Source organism: Ranitomeya imitator, chromosome 2, assembly GCF_032444005.1.
Source record: "Ranitomeya imitator isolate aRanImi1 chromosome 2, aRanImi1.pri, whole genome shotgun sequence".
NCBI classification, from domain to species: Eukaryota; Metazoa; Chordata; class Amphibia; order Anura; family Dendrobatidae; genus Ranitomeya; species Ranitomeya imitator.
The window spans coordinates 202749430-202775148 of NC_091283.1; the positions used below are offsets into that span (position 1 = coordinate 202749430).

A 25719-nucleotide genomic window follows, 5' to 3' on the forward strand; every position below is an offset into this window, starting at 1 on the left:
CCTTTTCACACATCAATTTTTTGCTATCACCGGATCCTTTTTTTTAAAATAGACTTGTATTAACGACAGATTACATATATATTTAATATTTTAATGTGTTTTTTAATTTTCAACACATTTATATAAGAAAAATCTTGCAATTTTCACACCGACCAGTAGGCCTAATAATACAGCCATACTTTCTTTTCTATACATATGACTTTTTAGCAGTCTGATTGTTGCAGGCATGATTATAATGACCGGTAACAGCTCTATAAACAGTAGGTAACACAGGATCCACCCTTCACAATAGATGATATCACAGCTCACCTCCTCCTCCTGTACAATGACTGATAACACCTCTATATACAGTAGGTAACACAGGATCCACCAGTCACAATAGGTGATGTCACAGCTCACCTCCTCCTCTTGTACAATGACTGATGACACCTCTATATACAGTAGATATCACATGATCCACCAATCACAATATGTGATGTCACAGCTCAACTCCTAGAGTAATCTTAGTTTATATTTAAATACAAATAGGTTAGTCTATTGCTGCTAGCAGTCAGTGTGAAAATAGAAAGTTTTTTTGCTTTGATTTTTTAATAGATACATTTGATGTAGCACATTTAAAAAAACAAGGGCTGATGACCCTTTCACCGTCAGCAGCTCTTCCACTTGTTTGCAGCCGCTGGAGCAGAGTGAACTGTTCATGTTATTGCGCTGCAGCACGTTATTGCCATTTGCATTTATTATTTGTTGTCTTTTTACCTTTTATACTTAATCATTTCTGCTGGGAATTATGAAGCCTTTGCCGGCTGGCAATATTGCAGCATAGTAGCATTTTCTGAATAAATTATATTAATTTCATACATAAAGACAAGTTTATTTGCTCTCATCGCACACGGCGCTTCCATTTAAAGAAAACAATGACGTCTTCATTAATCTGCCGCTGAAATCCAAAGATTGTGGCTTTTAGGTCCTGCATTAGCCGGTGCTGCAAGCGGCATGTCACGCTGTCTCGCAAAGAGGCTAAATCAATGTTTCTGCCATATTTTATGCAGCACTTTATTTAAAAGCATCTGACTGATTATTTCCCGGCTCCCGACGCTGGCATCACGGGGGCTATATTTAAACAAAATCCGTCAGAAACCTTCATTTCCAAATTGGTTTTGATCCAAAATATCATAAAAAAGGCAGCGAATGGCTGGCATCTCCTAGTGTTATTCTCAAAGTAATTGACGTTTTGGCTTATTGAACGGTTACCTTCAATATAACTAATAGCTTCCAGAAAAAGAAACAAAAAACAGGGTGTTGGTAAAGAAGGATATACGAGGTCGATAATGGGGCCAGTGGCAGCTTTATGGGAAAAAGTTGTTAAAACCCCACAGTGCCTAAATCATTTGGGAGCAGAGGAAAAGGAGATTAACCCCTTCCGAACTGGAAAGATCTTCAGGGATTTTTTTAAAAAAATTTTGGGTATAGGTGTGCTGGGGAGGGAGGTTGGGTATTTGCCTATACGGCAATAGTTTATATCACCATGTTTGCCATATAGGAGGTATTTCCAATGCGGCTTATCAGTAGTTATAGGCAATGTCGGACTAGAACCCCACCAGAGAAGAATGAGTTACTTGAGAATCCATCGAATTGCTCATTAGTTAAAGGGTTGTCCGGCCGCAGGCTACAAGTCTGCAGCCAGTCTGTGTCACTATGCAGATTTGTGAATCCTCACATCGGGTGCACTGCGCGCTGTGCGTATTCTCCACAGACGGGCGCGTGACCCCCAAGTGTGTGATTTGCATACATGCAGTCACGTGCCGACTAGATGGCTCGGCCTCGCTCAGAGCAAGTGTATCTCGAAAAGTCTAGTCGGAATGTGGTTACGCGCCTGTATCGGAGAAATCTCACAGCTCGTAGTGAGCACAATGTGAGGATTCACAAGTCTGCAGTTACATAGAGTGACTGCAGACTTGTAGCCTAAGGCCGGACAACCCCTTTGATGTATTCTAAACTCACAACTGAGCTCCTCTCAGCTAATTTATGACCACAAACCACATCAAAATTGATCTGAACTTTGATGTGGTCAGAAATCAGCTGAGAGGAGCTCAGGAGCAGACTGATTATAGACTTACAGACTCTCTGATGAATTCTCAGCTAATTGAGCAGCAAGTAGTGTGAAGGGAAACAAAGAGCCTGCAACAGCCAGATGGTGCAAACGTTTCAATGAAACCCAATTGCAAAAAAATATTTTTTAGTCCCAAATACACATGCATTTAAATAAAAAGAAAATCTAATGACTCCCGGAAGCATTCATACATTTTTTTATGTGGATCATGACAAATTGACTTCTAGTTACATGAAAGTGAAGCATCCAAACTTCTGGAATCCTAAACTCTACATTCCACGGTTACATCGTTGTTTCTTATTATCATTGCTCCTGTCTGTTTAGTGCTACAAAATGAAGATCCAGTAGCAGAACCTGTGCTGGTATTGATGTGTCTTTATGTGAATATGGAGGCCCGAGGGTTTCTGCTAATGTTTGATCCAACACGTTAAATATTTAAGAATCCAGAAAGTGATATGATCACAGGTCTCTAAGAAAAACACAATGTCTTATTCTCTGATAGGTTCTAGAGGAGAAGAGCCCCAGGAGGAAGAAACACAGATTGACATCGCCACAGTGCAGGATATGCTGAGCAGCCATCACTACAAGTCATTCAAGGTCAGCATGATTCACCGGCTGAGATTCACCACAGATGTCCAGCTAGGTAAGACCACATTTACTTTCCGGTACAGCTCTCCGTTGAAAATGAAACTTTCATGATAAATCCACCTGTAAACAATTTTTCAACATACTCCTTGCCCGAAACTTCCTTCCCTTACCGCCATAGTTTTGTAGACCTCTTTTTCTTTTAAGCTTTTTCAGTGAACAAGTGACAAAAAGTTGCTCCACCAGAGCTAATAACGCGGACAGTGGTGCAGCTGTCGTACACCCCTTATATCGACTTATCCTCCTAGTGAGCAAAGTGTTTCACATTAGTCTGATGCAGAGGTGGGCATTTTTTTTTCCCAAGGGGCCACATCAGAGACCGTGACTGTTGTGGAGGCAGAACATATAGGCTGAAATAATTCTATTCAATATTAGCATTGACATATTAATGATAATTATTTTAGATTAATATTAATTGTATCACTTCACATTGAGCCAATTTATGTCTGCTTACATCCCTTGTATACCCTATGAGCCTTCACACACATACCTATATACAGTATGAGCCCGCACACAACCACAACATACAGTATGAGCCCCCACACAGCTTCTTTATATACAGTGTGATCCCTCACATAACCTCCTGATATACAATGAGTCCTCACATACCCCCTATATACAGTCTGAGCCCCCACATAGCCTCCTATATACAGTATGAGCCACCGCATGGCCTCCTATATACAATATGAGCCCCCACATAGCCCTATATATCCAGTATGAGCCCCCACATAGCCTCCTATATCCAGTATGAGCCCCCATATAACCTCCTAAATACAGTATGAGCCTCTACATAGACTCCTGTATAGCGTATGAGCCCCACATAGCTTCCTATATACAGTATGAGCCCAACATAGCCTCCTATATACAGTATGAGCCCCCTCATAGCCTCCTATATACAGTATGAGCCCCCTCATAGCCTCCTATATACAGTATGAGGCCCCTCATAGCCTTCCATATACTGTTTGAGCCTCCACATAGCCTCCTATATACAGTATGAGGCCCAGCATGGCCTCCTAAATACAGTATGAGCCTCCACATAGACTCCTGTATAGCGTATGAGCCCCACATAGCTCCCTATATACATGTAAACATCCCATACGCCTATGCAAAAAACCAACACATACTCACATCGCTTCTGTTCCCCCAGCGCTCTTCTCCGGTGCATCGACTCTTCGCACAGCAGACGCGATGTAATGACATCATCATGTCTGCTGTCTCACAAGCTGATTGGTTGGATTTGCTGGCGGCTTTGTCCTCCACTAATATATTCACCACTGTCTGCATCCTGAAGATGTGGATAGGGGTGATACCAGGACGCAGGCAACCGACGGTGGCAGGCAAGGTGTGACCCATGGGCCACTGTTTTCAGCCTCTTGGCTGTTTTGGTCCATAGGCTGGACTGGAAGAGACGGAATGCCGGATGTGGCCCTCAAGCTGCACTTTGCCCATCTCTAGTCTCGTATGATTGGACTTAATGGATTTAACACTTTAACACACTGTTCAGGACCTGTCTGCATGGTCTTGTTGGTAAATCTTTAGGTAAATTTACACTTCCAGACTTGCCGTATTAAATCACCACCGATCGCATGCACATTCAGACAAGCCGACTGCACTTGCAATGTGCATAGAACGATCTTCTCGACAGCACATGTGCTGTTTATACAGTACAGTGTGCTGCCGAGTGATGATTTTTAAGCTAGTTTAAAAATCATTTCACCCCTTCAACAAGTGCTTTGCTTGTTCGGTAATCTCGATAATCGGGAAACAATCATTCCTATTAATGCTCATTCGCAGTAATCGGCCAGTGTGAATGCACACTTAATCGGATTTGTTGTAGTCTTTGTGTTTTTAGGACATGTTGCAACCTCGGCGGTTTTGCTCATTTGTGTTCCTTACCCTCTTTTATTTGTAGATATGGATTCATTTCCATTTAGTGTATGCAGGCGATGAGACACCTATGTCATTATTTTTAGTTAAACAGACAGCAGCATATGGCGTTTGTTTTATATATTTTTATTAGTGCCTAATGTCTTGTTTTTGTCTTAGGTTCAGTAACAAATTAAAAGAATTTAGAGAAGAATAATACCTTGCTCCATTATATAGTTTAGCTGTTTTGGGAGTTGGATGAGCTGTTTATGGGGGGATATAGTACCTATCTTGTTGGCGGACTTCCAAACGAAGCTGCCCGAGGAATGGACACCCTGCTTCATTTAACCACGTCCTAGTTTCTGAACCGTAGAGCTGTTAAAATAAGAGATAAAATACTGACTGTGCACAGCGCGGTCCGCCTGACAAAGACGTCATGTGCGCATAGCTTTAGGGTGTGATTCCACTGACTATTATCCCATCGCTCGTTTCTTGATGATCGCCCTATTTAAACAGGCTGTCAATCACTAAGCGAATTAGCAAAATGCTTGTTCATCGGATGGAATTTTTATTTTTATTTTTAAACTTGCTTAAAATTCAGCATTTTTGACAGCACGATAGTAGAAACGATTGTTCTGTGCGCATGAAAGCGCGATCAGCCCGACTAAACAGGCTATTTAACGACCAATCGGTGATAGTTTAACATCCGGAATCGGGCTGTGCATATGCAGCCTTACTCACTTCATCAAGGTGGTACCCTTGTTGATCAATCAACCATCGTATTGTCCTTACCAATTATCCAATGGGCAAAAAAAAAGAAGCAAAACACCACATTTGTACAGAGAGAACTGTTCGGTCATATGCAAATCTACAGTCGTCTGACCAAGGCTTACATTTTGCTACCTGTTCACATTTTCAGCAGATAAACGTCGGCCATCAGCCATCGAGAATTTTTAGCTTTCATAAAATTAGCAAATTTTGCACAACTTTCATCATACATGTATGGGCAGCTTAAGGCAGATCCTGCAAATCGATACTGAGCTCAGTAAACAAGAGGCCAAAATAAACGACTAGATATTTAATGGCGATCCCCATCAGTGAGTTATAGATGTACATCACCCGGCCTGCAGCTTTCCCTGGTAATCGCATCCGACGGGCAAGAAGTTAGCAGGGTAAAAGTAGCGATCACTTGATCACCAAGGAATCAGGTCTCGGAAAAGATATTGCTCTCGGTATATGTTGGGAGTTGTAGTTTCACTATAGATGGAGGAGCTCATTTAGAGAAAAAAAAAAGAGGTTTGTATCAAAATGTGTCACTCCCATCTTCTAGGTGTGAGCACTCCTGGTTCCGGATATTGATTCAGTGATACAATGTTACTATCTGTAACTATTTCCAGCGTGCAGCGTCTGTAGGCTGTGAGTATCTCCAGGTATCGGCTGCTATACGCTGTCTGTCACACTGCACAGACAATTATATCTGGGAAATCTACTTCCCAAGAGTTATCGATTCCCAGCCAGCAGCTTTATTGATCACACTCGTTCTGCACAAGATAAGTGAAGAGACTGCAGAAGGCGGACTGTGGACCCGTGCTCTGGAAACCATGTCATGACCCCCGCGGCCACCGTTCTGACTACTAGTGGGTTACCACTCGGCTGCCCTATACCTTCCTAGTGCGTGATGCATTGTGCCAAAAGAAGACTGATCTGGATTAGTTATGCCGAGTGACCAACTTTAGGATTGAGCCTACTCCCTTGGATGAAAAGCAACCCCATACATGAGTGGCCTCAGGGTACTTTACTGTTGGCATGACACAAGACTCATGGTGGTAGTGCTCAGCTTATCTTCTCCGGACGATCATTCTTCCAGATGCCCCAGTCTGAAGGAGGCTTCATCGGAGAAAATAACTCCTCTGCCGTCCAATCCTCGTACTTTCTGCAGAATGTCAGCCTGTCTTTGATGTTTGCTTTGGAGAGAAGTGGCTGATTTTCTGCCCTTCTTGACACCAAACCAGCCTCCAAAAGCCTTCACCTTCCTGTGTGTTCAGATGCACTGACACCTGCCTGCTGCCGTTCCTGGGCAAGCTCTGCATCGGTGTAGCAATGATCCCATAGCTAAATCCTTTTTAGGAGATGGTTCTGGCACTTGCTGGACTTTTTGGGCACCCTTAAGCCTTGTTCACAGCAATAGACATGCTCTTTTTTTTCAATAAATTATTGATTTTGAGAGAGTTTTACAAGCGGCAATGTTCTTGCCTGTAAAGCCTTTTTTTTATGCAGAGCAATGATGACTGTATGTGTTTTTTTGGTGAAGAGAAATCAATGATTTAAAGCAACCAGTCTGTTCTTATCATTCAATTAGCGCGATAGGGTGATGCCAGCTGCCTTGTCCTCCTCGATAACACTTTCTCCTGAGCTAAAGAGTAGATCCCTAAAATGATATAAGAAGTTCATTTTGTGACAGGACTGTCAATTAGTAGAAATGGGGATCTTGTGATTCAAGTTCATATTCAAGGCAAAAAATGACTTTGCAATTTTATGGAATTTATCTGATCACATTTCATAACTTTTTCGAGATAATACGATATCGGCACTATAAAAATTGAAAAGTCTCAAAACTTTTGGCCGTGACTGTCGGGTTTCTACGCTTCCTTCCTGTCTATATTAGTATATTTACACTCAGTGTATTTTGTTCCGTAGACAATGAAGTCTTTCCTGCTGTCGCGTTTCGCCGCATGTGCGCGGGAGTCTTTTCTCATGTAGATACAGGCGGTAATGGATGGACCATCCGGCAGATAAATATAATAGAGGATTGCACGCTCTTTACATGATAAAAAGGCAGATGAGAACGACTGGAGCGGCCGCTTTCTCCCACTGCACAACTTCCGTGCCTGGCCCACTTGCCCCTTGCTGGAAAGATTGATGGCTTTGAGGGTGACCTTGGCTAGGAGCAGGAGCCGGTGATGTATGTACCAAGCTCTCTCTGCTAAATGGGCCCAGATTTGTAGTGCTAATATTCATGGGGACGCAGGCCCAAACTCACTGTGGCTATAAATCAGCGGCCACTTTAGGTGTCACTGCTGGTTTATATTCGGCTACTGTCGAAAAAATCACTCTAGGTTCAAACCTCCGGCATCATGTGTACATCTGGAAGAATTTGGTATCTTGCCTTATTTTCTTACCCGCGGAGGAACCTGACTGCGACCATCAAGTACGCTCATCTTTAACCGCTTCACTGCCAGAGAAGTCAACAACGCATCACTCGCTTTTGGCAAAACTTCCGCTAGCGATGCCGAACCGACGAACCGTGGATGGTAACACTGTACACAGGGAGTGATGGAGTCTGTGCCTTTATTAGAGGAGTTTATAATGACGTGGAGAACTGTTAACATGTCTTCTCTTTCCATTACATCGCATTTGACCTTTTGTGTATGCATGCTATTATTTTCTGTTATCAGTCTTTTTTTTTATTGCTAAACTTATCTGGAAGGAGAGAGAAATTACTAATAATGTAGTACTGTAAATTTCCACTAGGGGGAGCATATGAGTGAGATACAGTATAGTAAAGGGAATCTGTCACCAGGTCTGTGCTATGAAATCTGAAAGCAGCATGACGTAGGGGCAGAGACCCTGACTCCAGGGATGTATAATTTACTTGGCTGCTTCAGTTTTCATCAAATCCCAGTCTTACCTCCTGCAGATGTAGCCGTGCTCTGAATGCTGAGCTCTGTATAACCCTGCCCACACCGTTGATTGGCAGCTTTCTGCGTACACTGTACTTAGTCAAAAAGCAGCCACTCCGTGATGGGGCAGGGTTATACACAGCTCATGAATATGGAGGACTACCTGGCAGTAGATTTACTAGTCCTCTCCTGCTTATAAAACTGTGATTTTTTTTTTTATTTATCAAAACTACAGAAAGCAGCCCAGTAAGTGACACATCGCTGGCATCAGGGTCTCTGTCTCTACATCATCATGCTGCTCTCAGATTAGGTAGTGACATTTTCCCTTTAAATTGGGTGTTCTTTAAGTTGAAAGAAAGTTGTCTAAATTGACGAGCTCCCCCTAGTGGTGGCTCCAGGCGGTAATAATTCATGATTTCATTCTCTACCTGTGTAAAAAGAAGTACCGTAAGTGATTTATAGCGGTTTAAAAAAATAAAGGTCAAAAAAAGGCCGTCGGCTCCTGGAACTCTTGTGGATTGTTTTTTATTCTTGTAACTTTTTTTGAAGAATGTCACGTTGAGCATAAAGTCGTTTGACGTGATTGAACGCATTAATAGAGAACGGCGTGAGGTTTAGATGTGAAGCCTGCGAGCAGGAACATTTCAGTCTTCTGTGTAACCTTCCTACTGTGGTCAGCTCACAGCTTCCCATTACATCCCTCTGGCTGCGGTATTAAATGACATGCATTTACTGTTTCTCCGCAGGGATCTCCGGCGAGAAGGTCGAGATTGACCCGGTGACTAATCAGAAGACCAGCACAAAATTTTGGATAAAGCAGAAGCCGATCTCCATCGATTCCGACTTGCTTTGTGCATGTGACCTTGCGGAAGAGAAAAGCCCAAGTAAGTGGCTGATATCAGAGGGTGATCGGGTACACCGATCGCTGGCCCGGAATTTAGGACCATCTGTAAATTCCGCCGCAGATCATGGATGGCGGAAATCGCACATTCCGCATGTGAAGTTAGTAACCTGTCCGCCTTGAATTTCTCATGTGGACCCTGTAGTAAATTACTCGAGTGAACATGTACTTTAAGAAACAAAGGTCATCTTATTTTCACTCCGCTCCCAGAGAGAAACTGCAGCTTCATCCCCCTCCTGTAAACTGCATTAATGGCATATTTCCATGAAAGTTACTGATCACCTATCCACAGTGACGAATCGTCGGGTGACCCACTGCTGAGAAACCCACTATTGCTGAAAGAGGGGTCCCAATCCTGTTACGCCTCACTGTGGTCAAGAATGAATGGAATGACATGGTTGCATATGAATGTGTGCTTGGCTATCTGCGTGGGTCCATTGAATTAGCCCCTTTTTTATATGGGGTGCTTTGTTTTATCTTTTATTGGGTGCGGGTGTATAAATCAGGCCCACTCAGTACACAGTGGTGCGGGTGTATAAATCAGGCCCACTCAGTACACAGTGGTGCGGGTGTATAAATCAGGCCCACTCAGTTCACTGGGTGCGGGTGTATAAATCAGGCCCACTCAGTTCACTGGGTGCGGGTGTATAAATCAGGCCCACTCAGTACACAGTGGTGCTGACTGTGTTATACAGCCAGAATGTGCCTCTATCAGCAGCAACAGGAGCTAGCTCTGATTGCTTCTGGGGAACCATTTACGTGCGAATTCTGGCGCCTATCGCACCCTGCCAACGACGTAATTGCGGAGTGTCAATGGGTTACTTTAGAAGCTTGGAGCCTACTAATGGCCTCCATCCTTGCACGTAGGTGATCGTCATATCTTCTATATACTGTACTATTCCAGTATATAGAATAAGCAATGAAACGATCACTGGTTCAAGTCTATTAGGAGGAATAAAAAAAACAGTAAAAATTAAGGGAAAAAAAATAAAAAAATAAAGAAAATAAAATATTAAACATATTTTGGTATCGCTGCCTCTGTAAAACCCCCAATTCATCAAAATACAAAATTAGCTCATGAAGCCATAAAGAGTAAATAAAAATCCATATTCCAGAATTGCACTTTTCAGTAGCCGCACCTACGGAAAAAAAAATGCAAAAAAAACATTGTATGTACCCCAAAATGGTAGAGCGAAAAAATGTCATCCGGAAAAAAAAGCAAGTCTTCATAGAGAAAAAGAACATGGAAGAAAAAGTTTGCCTCCTTCACCAAGATCCCATCCCAGTATGTAGTAGGTGTAATAACAATATTAGCAAATACCTTGAATTAGAAATGTAGTATAGTTTTTCTGATTCGCTGTCTCTTTCCTCATGTGCAGCTATTGCAGGACCTTAGGTATCCATGGTTACGACCACTAGCTACCTAACTGTCACTACATCAGTGGTCATAACCATGGATACCTAAGGTCCTGCAATGCCCTGCATATGAGGAAAGAGACCTAGAGAATCAGAAGAACTATACTACATTTCTAATTGGAGGTATTTGCTAATATTAATATTATTATGCCTGCAACATATTGGGATAGGATCTTGGAGATGGGAATACCCCATGGTATGGGAAGCAGCGCTCATGCGAGACCACTCTGTTATGAGAAGTTTTGGGGATTGGGGTCCTAGTGATTGGTAAGACCTCAGTGGTCAGACATTTCTTTTGGATAGCTGATAAATGCCCTCTTAAAGATACGGTAGTTTTTAGGAGGACTTTTGAGCGATTACTTGTGGGCAGGAAACAAGGAAACGGCCGTCTTCCCTGGCTACGAGACAGAAGAATCCCCATTAGCTTTGTTCCTTTCCTCGGTCGCTCCCTCTTTCGAGGGGGCACGGTCTCCACAAGTTTTGAGCGTGATCCCTATCGGTCTGTGATATATGTCTGCCTGCATGGCTTACATCAAAAAAATGATTCCTGGGGTCCTCCATGAATGAATTATGAGGGAGAAGTGGAGGATTGGGAATAGATAAGAGGCGAGCCTTGTGCAATATATCCTCTTTTCTGTGTTTTATCTCTGGTAACACAAGCTCAGCCTATCTAGTGCGGAAAGATATTATAAATTGTACTTATGCACGCAGGCAGAGCAGGGTCAAGTGTGTGGCTGTCAGAAGGAAGATGTCAGCCCGCTAAGAGACGGCTGCTCGGTTCCGCCATCGGACTCTTTTTCTATTCTGCTCTTATGGCGGCCACTTCAGTTTCACCTTCCCTCCCAAGGTTACCCACGTTCCTCGACATTTAGTTATTTAGCCTCAATCTTACAAAAAATGGGTTTTTATTACTTTGCAAACCTAAATTCCACCTAATCGCACCCTGGCCATTTGCTATCCATGCAGGTAGGTGCGTATATGATAGCGGGGTGTGCATATATTTTTCTTTTCCCCTGGATTTACTCATCTTTCATATCAAAGAGCCCGTATCTCGTCATAGTCCAGAGAGACAGCGCGGGGATCGGAGTCATTGCGAGTATATGGCGATAATGTGATTGTATCAGTCTACCGACCCCGGAATGACTGGTGCTGAAACATTAGCCTTCTAAACTCACACTATTATGTGCCCTACGAGTTTCTCTCTCCTGAGTAAATCAATCAGCATTTTCAGCGATTCCCTCTGTGAAGCTGACAGCCAGGGCTATCTGCCTTGGAAATAGAGTGGAATTGAAAGTGCGACATAATGACTTTATTTCCACCCCCTCCCCCCCCAAAAAAAGATGGCCTAGTGTTAAAGGTTTTTATCTAACAGCCCGGCTTCCGAGACCTTTCAATTACGTCACCGCAGCGCCGGCCGTGCAGATATATCACGCGGCTGAGAGTGAACCGTATATATATTCTCGGAGAGATCACACAAAGCTTTTATCTTGGCCTAAATCTCCTTATACCGTCCGCCTCCTGCAGACAGGTAAAAAAGAAGAGACCAAGCCGCCAGCAACGTTTTCAGATATTCGCGTTGGATTGTAATTCTTATATAGCAGAAATGAGTACACACACCGTAGGGGTAAAGAGATTAGCATTGTGTACGGAAGCATTTGTAAACCTTGAATGACATGTGACATATATACGCGGGATCCAGGTGTATGGAGCGGGCAGTCTAGTCCATATATGGCAGGTGCCAGCTGTGTTATACAGTCAGCACCCGCCTCTCACAGAAGCAACCAGAGTTCGCTCTGATAGCTGCTGTTTAATCATTTACTGATTTACATAGCGCTCCTCTGCACTTTACAGACATCATCGCTGTCCCCGATGGGGCTCACATTCTACATTCCCTATCAGTATGTCTTTGGAGTGTGGGAGGAAATCAGAGAACCCGGAGGAAACCCACGCAAGCACGAGGAGAACATACAAACTCCCTGCAGATGTTGTCCTTGGTGGGATTTGAACCCAGGACCCCCAGCGCTGCAAAGCGACAGTTCTAACCTCTGAGCCACCATACAGTGCTAACCACTGAGCCATTCAATTAGATGCCTCTAAATTCTGCTTAAAATTTGCAAGCAAATCGGCAGGTGGCTTTTTCTGCTGCGTGTGGAACACATCTGAACTGCGGGACCCCACAGATTGAAGTTATAGATGACAATCTTCCACTACTTTGTGCACTGCACCGTTTCCCAGCCTGATGAAGGAGCTAGCGTCACTTTATACAAATATGCAGATTTATATGCCAACTACATTTTGGGAAATCAGGGTTGACCCTTAGGGCTGCTAATGGTCGCCTGTAGTTGCTGGTAACTGTTTGCAGCTGTTCGATCAAAAATATAAAATAGCCTATCCTTTACCATTATTCGTTATTTTTGTTATTTTTTTCCCGTATCGCGGTAGATCTTTGGATGAAAGTTTGCTACACCTTAGATGTTTTTACTTTTTAGTCGCGCCTTCTCTTTGCATCTTTGTAAACGTCTTACCGGTAGCCATCAAGGTTTGTCTGGCGTACAGCCGGCGAGTGAAGCCTGCATGGCCTATCCCATACAGTTACTACTCTGCATTTCCGCACGGCTGATCAGGAGGAGGTAGCAAGAAGATTGATGAAGATGGTAGATTCTGGGGCTCCTGCCTCTGCCTGTGCTACAGAGGTGGGGGTTTGGTAGCTGTCTTCTGTAGGGACCCTTTCATTTCTTCTCCTATTCTTTAACCTCTAACCTGGGCCTTCTGTCGGTAGCTGTCACTGCTTCTGACAGCTTGATTGATGTCTCTTGCTACAGAAGTGTCTCTGTGCCAGTCATTGCACACGCACACCCTCATATATGTGCACATTTCTATGCGCAGTGAGGCCAAGGCGATGCATGGCTACACCGAAGTGTATCATACATGGACAGAAAATAGCTTCTCTGACAAAACTACGGAAGCAATAAGAAAGCAGCAGATTGCAGGCGGGCGTGCTGTTTTGTCTCCGTACCATCGGCGTTATTAACCCCGTGTTTGCTAATGCGACTGTTCAAGCAGTTAATACAGCAGAGGTGGCCAAGTCGGTGACGGGTGATGCTAGATTAACCGTGCCTGTTTGGAGAGCGTCCAAATAAATAATGACAGAGAAGGAAGAAAATGTGTTATGGTATCCTAGACGAGGAAGCCAAGTTGCGAAATTCACACAAGCGGAGCTCCAAATTATCAACAAAGTAAAAGGCTAAAATGTTCCTTTAGCTTCAAACAATATTTACAGACCCTGCCGGAATGAAATCTGGAGACAAACCTCAACGTTTCGACTTTGCCAGTCAATGAGATGCGAGAAACCATCAAGGTCAAGAATGGAGGGTGACTAAAGTCCTGTGTGTACATGGCGCTGTAGTGAGCATGTGCAACTACCACTCCTTTAGGGAGCGAGGCGGTGGTCGCACATGCTCACTATCGCTCCATTCCTACAGGGAATTTTGGGATCCCCGTTCTCGTGATTAGTGAGGGACCTTGCTGTTGGAGCCCCCACAGATTATATATTTATCACCAATCTAAGGATTGGTGATATCTGTGGTTCATGGTACAACCCCTAAATTTAGAGGCTTTCATTCTCTTTCCCCCACAGGGAGTGCCCTTGGTTGGTGGATTGCACTATAGCTGTCATTGTGCTTGTTAATTATGCTGCTTTACAAAATAATGTCTGTGAAGTGTTATTGGGGTATTAATGTCTGATAAAGTAATATCATATGTGTGGAGGCACTAGGGTCAGTGGGTGCTCTCGTTCGTTGGCTGTCTTTAGAAAGACCGCGTGGGCCAGGGCTCATCCCACTGAATGCCTCTACTCCTTCCCCTTGGGCAGAACGCTACTCAGGCAACACAGGGTGAGGGTGCCACACACTGGTAAGACTTTATTGGATCACCAACAGTCAATAACATATAGTACATTCCCAGCAAGTGCACAAGATGGTGCAAGTAAGAGTCTCAGCCTTCCGCTGGCTCACCAGGGATTAGAACGTCTGCGACTTTGAGGCATCCAGGGCCAACTACCCAAACTGGCAGCACCCCGCTTTTGGCGGGCACCCACAGAGGAGAGATAGCGGCAAGCTTACAGAGTACAGCAAGGTATATTGCCAATTGACCTGAAAGTCCCAACCTGGGTTCTCCAAACTGCTTTGTGGGGTCAATGATGGGCAGTGGATCAGATCTATATTCCACCATCTGGGTCTGTGATTCTTAGGTTGACGTCCTGTAGAATCACACTGGTGACAGGAGCAGGGCCCTTTTATGTCCAACAGCTTTCATTTCAGGGCATTGTCCCATAGGATTGGTGGAAGGTTTGGGGATAATCCCTCATTGTTCAATTAGACTGTATATTTGTCTCCAAAGTTGTGCAGACTAGTAGACGTTGGGGCGGATGTGATACATATTCAGCAGGCATTCCACAAATTTACATACAAGGGTCAACAGAGAGTCTCACGTGACACAATGGCTCATGTCCCTTCACCTACTGAACAAAGGAACAGTACCTGTGGCATAATTAAGAAAAATTCACCCCCCCTTCCCGCCCCACTGGCCAGATTGACGCTGAGTCGTCACAATATATTTAGCATTTGTCCTCACTTTATGAGCAGTGAGTGTTTTCGGGAGTCCTCTCGAACTCCCACTGATTCTGAGAATGAATGGAGTTCTGATTTAGCACTGCATACTTGTTATTTTTTCCTCCTCAGTGGGTTTTCCAACCACCAGCTATGTAGGGAATGGCAGCAATTCACTTGGAAGACCCCCACGGTGCAGGGAGAACAAGATAAGGGACCACCATAAGGAAACAGCTCACCACACCTGTAGTGTGTTCATCCAGGGTGCTCTGCAGCTTGAGCAGAGCTTGTCAATATAACCCAGTAAGAGAAAAGCCAGTACTTCTTCAAAAACTCCGTCTTTATCGTAATTTTTTTTTTTCACTGAACACAGGTGATCAAACATCTGGCGCGTTTCGGAAGTAAACTTTCTTATTCATAGTTCTTTCAATAAGGAAGTTTACTTCTGAAATGCGTAAGATGTTTGACGACCTGTGTTCAGTGGTTTTAGCAATATTTCGAACACTGCCTAAAACTATCATAAGTTTTTAATAGTATTAATTTTATATGTGCCAAAGGGTACTTCTCCCCCGTACCCTCTGAGCTCCAGAGCCCAGGCCCAACTGCAGTCCCTGTATCATTGACTCCCCCATCCACACAAGAGGTCATATGTTTTTAACAGGGTGAGAGGAGAAAGCTGCTGCCGGACACCATTATCAGTGGATTATCTCCCATGAAAAAAAAGGTTTTTGTGTTAAAATTCCAACTGCCCATCCCTTCTTTCTCCCAACATAATTTGTTTGGAGTACAGTCAGGAGGCCTCCATACACATTAGATGGTCAACCAGTCCTGCCAAAATCAGCAAGCTCAGCTGACCAGGAATTGTGATCATTCAGAACTGCTAAGAACCCTGGCAAATGTGTAGAGGGGAGGATGAGTGAGCTGAGCAGTTAATTCCTGTTTAGAAATCGATCAGCTCGAGAGGGCTAACTAGAATGTTAGGCGTTAACTCCTCTCCTGGAAAATAACTTCCGCGCCCTCTTGGCCATTTTCTGGGCTTGTGCCAGCAGCTCAGCGACTTGGAAACAAGCTGTACACTATGTAAGATAAAGGCTCTCATTGCAGGAAAATGACAACAGATAGAAAAAGCAAGTCAATTGCAAACTTTCTTATTTTCAGGCTAACTAAATAAATTTAGTACCTATTGTAATCATCTTACTTCTCCCCATTACTTCGACTCCTATGACTTTATATAGACACCAACTACCTGTCATCTTCCTCTTCTCACTGGTGGTTTAATAGTCTAATTCTTCTATCCGTTTAGTCCTTGCTCTTTATACACTGACCTTGTGGCGAGCTTTTAATCTAAAGAAAGCAGCAGCAGCCTGGACCAATGGTGATACAGGAGGCGTGTCTTAGACTACCTTAGACTCCTCATAGGCACTGTAGCTAACCCATAGTCACAGATCACTACTCTGTCCTAGTGGAGCTGAGCTCGAAAGCCCCGCTAAGAAATTTATATAGTGGGTAAGCTTCGGATGGACTCAAACAAACTGAACTCTAAAAATATATACGGTATATAGTTTTCCTCCCCCCTTTAAAATAAAGATGTCTCTTCTTTGTGGGTAATGAAGAGCCTATAACATATCATTCTCTTTCTGTGAAGATCACATTTCACACTTCTCGACACTCAGATGTCACAGTTTTACCATTATCTATATCTCCTGCTCTGAATTTCCTTCCTTTGTCTCCGGTGCCCTCTCGCTTATCACATCTCAGGCATTGCTGGTACTTTTCTATTATCTTTTCTCTCCACCTCTCACTCAGGCCTGCCTTGGAGGGGGGACAGCTGTACAGGCTGTGTTGCGTTCCAGCAGCGGTGGAGTTAAAACCGATAAGGGGAAAGCCTGCTTTTTTTTGAAGGAGTCGGGCTATTCATGTGTAAAAGCCGCTGTTCTGGTGTCTCACCAGTGAACGGAGAAACACTCTGTAATTTCTTTTTAATTAGCTGTATGTAAAAGGTCAGTAGATTTCCCAGCATGTCCCTGTCACCGATATGACACCAGGGTACCTGCCATCGGACCCCTTTCCATCGCCTCCTCTGCTCCGAACATCGAGATGTCGCCCGCCCATTGCTGTCTTGTAAATATAAGAGCTGCCCTTTTGCAGACTGAATCCTTTCATGTTGCATCAAACAGAACAGTTGTTCTATTCACTGCCCGGAAATATATTGCAATAATAAATATAGTGTGTGTTCATGGAATGGTTGCATCTGCATTGCCGGAGGGGTCTCCAATGGATTTTTAAACATCAGACCCTATTTGATCTCTGACCCCATTGTGTGCCTTGCGATCATTAAGATCATCCGATGAAATCTTTCACCCTTACCGCATCTAAACCTTGTGCTGTGCAAATGCTTAAAATGGCCTCAAAATGTTTCTATATTAAGGAGTCAACAATATATAAACAGAGAAGGGGGCTGGCTTTGATATTGAAAACAGTGGTTAGCCAGCCCCCTTTTAAAGCACAGCTCTGATTGTGTGCCGACAAGATGTGATGGTCAAAAACCATATTAAGCTCATATATCTTTGGGGTTGCCCAGCATTAGAAAAATATTTTAAAAACTCATGGCTTCTTTCTTTCAAAAATCGTGGGATGTCTGTTGTATTGCAGCTCAGCTACATTCATGGTTCTTCAATGGGGAATTTATTACTTCTAAAATAAAGCAGCCATGTTTTCCTAACGATGGCCAAACTCTTTAAAGGCGCAATCAGACATCCGTATTACACGGCCGCGGGACTCAAACCTATTATTCGAGCACGCCGAAGCATGCTCAGATAACGCCTTATCACTACAGGGGACTAATAGAGGAATGAAACTTCTTTTGAAGAGACCAGACTTTTTAGAATAAAGCAGCCATGTTTCACCCATGGGCCGGTGTGGCTCTGTTTATAAAGAAATAGCACCACACTGGCCCATTGGTCCTGTGTCGTATTGTAGCTCAGCTCCATTGAAGTAGATGAAGCTGAACTACAGTACCAGACACAACCTGGTTTTGGTGGAAAGCAGCCATGTTTTTCTAATCCTGGACAACACCCCTGTAACTTGCCACATAAATCAAGATAGGTGTTGCAAATAATCCAGGACCTAAACATCAGTAACGGGAAAGGATATTTATATAAATACTAGCTATTGAACCCGTTCTACGCCCAGGTGGCGAGCATTTATATTGGTATATGGTCTCCATCCTGGTATGTGCTGCTCCATCCTGCGTCCCCATCCTGTCATGTGCTGCTCCATCCTGCGTCCCCATCCTGTCATGTGCTGCTCCATCCTGCGTCCCCATCCTGTCATGTGCTGCACCCATCCTGCGTCCCCATCCTGTCATGAGCTGCTCCATCCTGCGTCCCCATCCTGACATGTGCTGCTCCATCCTGCGTCCCCATCCTGTCATGTGCTGCACCCATCCTGCATCCCCATCCTGTCATGAGCTGCTCCATCCTGCGTCCCCATCCTGACATGTGCTGCTCCATCCTGCGTCCCCATCCTGACATGTGCTGCTCCATCCTGCGTCCCCATCCTGACATGTGCTGCTCCATCCTGCGTCCCCATCCTGACATGTGCTGCTCCATCCTGCGTCCCCATCCTGTCATGTGCTGCTCCATCCTGCGTCCCCATCCTGTCATGTGCTGCTCCATCCTGCGTCCCCATCCTGTCATGTGCTGCACCCATCCTGTGCCCCCATTCTGTCATGTGCTGCTCCCATCCTGTGCCCCCATTCTGACATTTGCTGCTCCCATCCTGCGCCCCCATTCTCACGTGCTGCACCCATCCTGCGCCTCCATTCTGTCATGTGCTGCTCCATCCTGCGTCCCCATCCTGTCATGTGCTGCACCCATCCTGTGCCCCCATTCTGTCATGTGCTGCTCCCATCCTGCGCCCCCATTCTCACATGTGCTGCACCCATCCTGCGCCTCCATTCTGACATGTGCTGCACCCATCCTGCGCCTCCATTCTGACATGTACTGCACCCATCCTGCGCCTCCATTCTGACATGTGCTGCACCCATCCTGTGCCTCCATTCTGTCATGTGCTGCTCCCATCCTGCGCCCCCATCCTGTCATGTGCTGCTTCCATCCTGCACCCTGTTCTGTCATGTGCTGCTCCCATCCTGTGCCCCCGTTCTGTCATGTGCTGCTCCCATCCTGCGCCACCGTTCTGTAATTTGCTGCTTCCATCCATATGCCCCATATGCTGCTCCATTATGGTTGATGGCCCCCATAAGATGCTCCATAGTATATGCCCCGTATGTTGATCCATAAATGTTGATGGCCCCATAAGATGCTCCATAGTATTATATGCCCCGTATGCTGCTGCGATATATAAAAAAAAATACCATACTCGCCTATCGTCGATGGGCGCCGAGTGCTGGGGGGCCTGAGCAGGGACACCGGCGCGCTGTGGGGGTCAGGTGCCGGTATCGCCGCTAGCTCAGGCCCCCGACACTTGCTATATTCACCTGTCTGTCCCGTTCCAGCGCTGCGTGCCGCTCCGTGTTCCGGGTCCTCTGGCTGTGACTGTTCAGTCAGAGGGTGGCGCGTATTAAGCGCGTCATCGCGCCCTCTGAACTGTGAACGTCACAGGCAGAGGACCCGGAGGACAGAGCGGCGGGCAGCGCTGGAACGGGACAGACAGGTGAATATAGCTCATACTCACCCTCCTGCCACGTCCCTACCTCTCCGTTGGAGATCGCGGTGTGCTCTCAGTGCTTACGCATACCGCGATCTCCTGGGAGCGTCACTCTGTGGGGCCCAGACTGTGCCGGCGCGTGCGCAGTCTATAAAGGCTTCGGACAGAGTGACGCTCCCAGCCTTATATTATAGATATATATATATTGGGATGTGGCCAACTCCCCCCAAAAAATGGAAATGATGAACAATCTTAGATTTTTTGTGCATGTAAGAAAAAATAGGATGCAGTGAAATTAGGGAGGATTTCCATAACCCAGTTACTTAGGTTGGACCGCCATCGCTCTGCCCGGTCAGTATCCAGAATGCGGAACCGCTGCTCACTATATAGTATTAATGTGTTGTATTTAGTGACATCTTGTCAGCGGGTAATGGATGTAATAGAATTGGAGCTGCATGTTACACCCGGCTAGCTACAGGAAGGTTAATGATGCGCCTTTATGATTATATTTGGGTGCAGCGAGGTACAGGCGCTGACAACAGTGACAGGAGTGAACAGATGTGACATTGGACGGACACTGATATGGACACAATGCTTAGGTTTACCTATTTTTGGAGAACTCCCATCCATCTCTCCCCTCCTTTTGTCTCTTCCGATCTTCCTTGATGGAACAAGTTAGGTTTTCTAGGCACAATGCAAAAGCGTGTGTACAGTGTATGTATATATATATATATATATATATATATATATATATATATATATATATATTTTGTGGCTATCTTTTAGGTTTTTGACCTGTTTACACATCTTTTTTACTTTTAGTTCTTCGCGTGTTAGCAGTAGTTTTGCGCTCATCTTCTCTGCTCTCCTCCATCACTCTCTCCCACCTGCTCCTACATTTCACACCTATTCATCATCATCTCCGCGAGCAGTAAACTTTCCAGATTTGTCTGCAAGAAAAGTCACGGCTCGTCCCCTATTAGAATAATGGGATGTGTTAGCCGGCTGGAGTCCTGCCACACAAGATGCACTGTATTGTGACTCCCACTGTCACTCTGTCACAACTGCTGATAAAATAGGCAGTGATTTTATAACTAGCATTTAATGTGACGGACTAATGTCTGGAGGACCCCAGAGTGGTGGAGTGCATTAGGTAGGATTGTCAACTAGTGGAAATGCTTGTATTTCAGCTGAAAATCTGGAAAAAAACAAAACAAAGGACTCTAATTAAAATGTTCAAATCAGATGAAGAGGAGAACAGAATTGGTTTTGGTGACAATTTTATGGTATTACGGAGTAAGATGTTACGTGAAAAGGTCACATATTGTTCTGCCGGTAATTTTCTCCTATTTCAATTAACATGCACATTGGGCTCAGCTAAACTTTAAAAGAAAGAGTGAGGAGCATCTGCCATCTCCAGCTCTGTACATTCAAGTGGTCGAGAGATCCAGAGTTAGAAGATACCGGTAGATTGGCCGAGTCCAACAGGTCTACGAAATTTGCACAGATTAAGGATTAGGCATGTTAAAACCACCTTTCTTCTCAAGTCTTGTTTCCAGCATTCCTATTAATAGAGATCCTCACTATCGGCCATAGAGGGGAACCAAAACTCTGGAGGACCCAACCCATTAGTACCTTACTAATTAGATGCTGATACAAGTAGAAGCCATGGACTACGTCTATTCCTTTGCATCATTGCTGACGTTGGGACTTTCCGGTAGCTGGTTGTAAAGGTCCCAGTAGTCCAAACCCAATGGAAAGCACTTGTCCCGAAGACCTTTTTAGGGTATATTGACTACTTTGTGGAAGGTATGGCACTTTGGACTCTCCTCTATCAGAAAAAAAATTGCTCACGTTTTGGAGGACTTTGGATGCAATTAATTTGCTTTGCACATTTCCCTGTTAGCAGTCAGTGTAAGAACAATGAAAAGCCAATAAAATTCCTCTGATGACAGTTGATCACAAAGATTACAACGCTCGGCAGCCCCTAAAGGAATGATTGCATAAATACTGCCCTGCAATCTACCAGGGATAAAAGTGGCCCGTTGTGCCGATCGGTGCGGCTCTCCGTTCTCAGACCTCCAATCTATGTCCTGTGGATAGGAAACACCTTGTTTTCACCGCAGAACTCCTTTAAGTAGTAAGAATTTTTTAGGACGTTTCTTCCATTCATCTCCGTCCCGCTCATTAGTATTTCCCCTACACCCATGACACCCGCTTTCACCCTCCTTTGCATGTACGGTAGGTGCACGGTGAATAATGTGCATATTTGTTAGTCCAGTATTCAGCATTTCTGCTCCTTTTCTAAACACTTTCATCCCCCTAATTACAAAAACAAATGGTTCTGCTGGAGGCAGCGAGGAATATACGAAGCAAAGTTTAATTTGTGATCTGATTTAAGGAAGTTATATATTTGTCCCCCCTTCCTCTTTAAATCATTAGGCAGCGACCAGAGAAGATGAATGCTTCGTTAATTATATTTAATTATGCAGTTCCATGATAAAATGTACCACGTTCACAGATTGCTAAATGTAATAAAAATGACCCTCGGAAAAACTCTTACCTTGAATGTGTGGCTCTTCGAGGGATATGTGGGGATCGCGCTGAGAAAAGTGGCCATTTGTATAATATTCTATGATCCTTAATCTCTTAGCCTATAAATAATATTGGGGCAGTATTCCAGGGTGCGGCGTTCATTTGAAATTGTGGAGCGGCGTGAAAAGTCTTACTGGTTCTGTGTGTCTAGAAGAAAGATTGCAGCCAGTATAACCTCCAGTGATCCTTAGGTCAAATTCAGGCATCCGGGAAACATGGACCTCGTCCATCCTAGAACTAGGCGCCTCCTATGTACTTCTAAAGCAGTTAGCTCAAGTCAGTTTGTTCCACTGGGGCTTCTCTTTGGCGTAAATCGCCTAGTTTTGTGTTTTTGTTTTTTTTAGTTTCTGTAGGCATTTGCCTCCCTTCTGCACCCCCAATGGAATATTTGACTTATTTTGCCCCCTGGTTATGTATGCAGATCTGATTGTAGGTATGGACCAGCAGATTTTGATTTTTTTTTCTTGATCTCCGCAGGCCATGCAATGTTCAAGCTGACCTACCTCAACAACCACGATTACAAGCATCTATACTTTGAATCGGATGCAGCTACTGTTAACGAGATTGTTTTAAAGGTTTGTTTTATTGTCTAGACTTATTAATGGAATCTGTCATTACTTTTTTGCTTAGTTCAGGCCCAGAGTTTTTGAATATTTTATCAGACAACTTCTACAAACTTTTTACCATACAAACTTATTTGGAACCTCGGGGGAATGGCTTGTTCATCCTTCGCATACTCCTGGACCATTCTGCGCCTCCTGATCTTCTCTTTGTTACTCTTGTCCAATTAGATGCTATGTCATGTCAATGCCATAGCATAAGATTTTATTGAACCGGCTATTGTGCCCAGATAACCATTCAGATGGTCCCACCTACTAGAGTCCAACTGAAGTCCCCCCCTCGATCAATACCCAGCCAAGAGAGATTAAAACCAACATAGCAAATATTTTACCATACTACATACTAATCCTATAGTGTCCGTAAATATAAATATGCCAACTATGTATGCACAGTGCCTACGTAATGATCCAAGGTGGCATTAGTGCTGGTACAATAATATAAATGATAATCCGTCAAGTCCCCTAAATCTCCCTCCAGTACTGATTTACAGCATTGCCAAACATGTCATCGATATCCTTTATGACAGATCTTGTATTCGATAAAACAAGTTATATTGCTGTCCTCGGCATTTACAAGTTAGCCTAACGGGGCGTTGCTTCATCCAGAGCATTCGGGCTTTAGATGCTGTGATCAGGCCTCCCAATTACCCCCTGGACTTGACTCAGATCCTCCTTAATTGCCATATCATGTCTTCAGCATTATTATTTTTTCATGGGCATGCACAGAGTGATGATGAATCTGGGGATGCTGCACCCGGCTTCACTGCGTATGCTTGAATAAGAAGGATATCACTCGCGTACTCAAGGCTTCTGGCACTTGCGGAGATGGCATGGCCATTGAGGAGAACGTCAGTCACACCAAGATGAGTAAGGCGTATGATTACCTAAGGGCAAAGCAATGCCTTTATGGACTAATTTACAAAGGACAACGTTAAAAGTTTTTAGCAAATCCCCCCCCCCCCCCCACCCCATAAAAAAAATTGAGTCGGAATAGAAGTTGATATACATGCAACATATAGGAGCATGTTCACACTGGCCAGTAAAAAAACAAAACCTAAGACAGAAACAAAATGAGCAACTACCCTTCTGTAAGTAAGTAAAAAGTAATAGTGCATATAAATATCACAGGGTACTTGGTAAACACTGTAAATCGGAAAAGCCATCCCACCGCAACAAGGTGACCCAAACTGGGATGGTCCATACTATTTCTAATATTAAAATGTTATCGTGTGTCAAAAACAACCTCAATGTGCATAAGGGCAGAGCAAGAGCAGAACCTGACTGTGGGTCAGTCATGGGGAAGTTATATAAATGTAATGGCCAGATCAAAGAAAAGAACCTAAAGCAAAAAATGAGCCAGAGTATAAATTGGTGTGCATGCAACGTATAGGGGCATGCTCACACTGGCCAGTAAACAAACAAAGCCTAAGACAGAAACAAAATGAGCAAATACCCTTCTGTAAGTAAGTAAAAAGTAATAGAACATATAAATAACATAGAGCATTTAGTAGACACAAAGTGTAAAAACCATCCCAGCACAACAAGGTGACCCTATCGGGATGGTCCTATACTATCTCTAATATTAAAACCTTACCATGTGTCAAAAACTACCACAATGTGAATAATGGTTGCTGGACTGGAGCCCGACTTTGGACACCCAACCTGGGGAATCGATATACACGTCATGCCCAACTCAAAGAAAGGGAGACCGTGGCCTTGTATGTACGGAGTACAAGAAATAAAAGTTTTCCAAAATATCAGGACTTTTCTTCCCGTGAATCTAGAATTGGACAAATACCAGAAGGATGAAAGTGAAGGGCCGTCATCGGTATCGTAGGGCGGTGAAGTACCCGTCACACTGTCCTTGTGTTTGTATCACACATGCGACCTGTCATCGCGTAGAGAGCCGGCAGAATTGGGACACATAATGTGTCGGGGGCTCTTAACTGGTAATGTGAGCCGAGCTACATCGTGTGTATACTCTGAATTCGAGATAATTAGCAATGGATCTAATCGAATGGTTAATTGCAGCTTTTAGATGCACTGAACAGATATTAATAGCCGGCATAAAGCTGACTTCATTATCTGTGTAGTTAAGTGCTGCCATTTCAATTTGAATATAGCGGTAATGAGTATACCTTGTTAATTTAACCATTTCCCACGTGCAGCGTGGAGCAATATGTTTCTGTCCACTATAGACACAAGACATCCATTAGTTAAACCATTGCCAACGATTTGTAAGCACATGCGTAATTGTTGTTTAGTGCACAGATGACAGTATGTGTGTTACCACCACAGGTGTGATCGTTATTCCTCACATGCCTGAAACGCGTTGCTTTTGGACGTTCTAAAATTCACATCGGCCCACCTATAAGTCAGCACCTGACCCTTTAACGAGCATATAGAAATAATCCAAACCAGAGTCTCCAACAAATAAGACACATCCATCTACAAACATGTTTGGGGGTCTTACCTCTCATCAGTGCCGAGTACGGTGCTTATTGGTTAGGTGAGAGGCCTTTGATGTTGGTGTAGGCTGCTAATGCTTCTCGTATTGACCACAGGTGGTCTTATCATCCTGTCCGTGCACCCTGCGAATACCATTCAGCTG

The 25719-nt window shown here is 44.2% G+C and overlaps 1 protein-coding gene across 2 annotated transcripts in view; it reads left to right on the plus strand.

The window, feature by feature from the left end:
- The window catches only part of MAPKAP1 (MAPK associated protein 1), a 185886-nt gene that overhangs the window by 159187 nt on the left and 980 nt on the right, over window positions 1–25719 (plus strand). For both annotated transcript variants that reach the window (XM_069748506.1, XM_069748507.1), the window contains 3 exons: window positions 2613–2753; window positions 9048–9185; window positions 22966–23063. In XM_069748506.1, the coding sequence (XP_069604607.1) occupies window positions 2613–2753; window positions 9048–9185; window positions 22966–23063 (377 nt within the window). The remainder of the gene's footprint in view (window positions 1–2612; window positions 2754–9047; window positions 9186–22965; window positions 23064–25719) is intronic.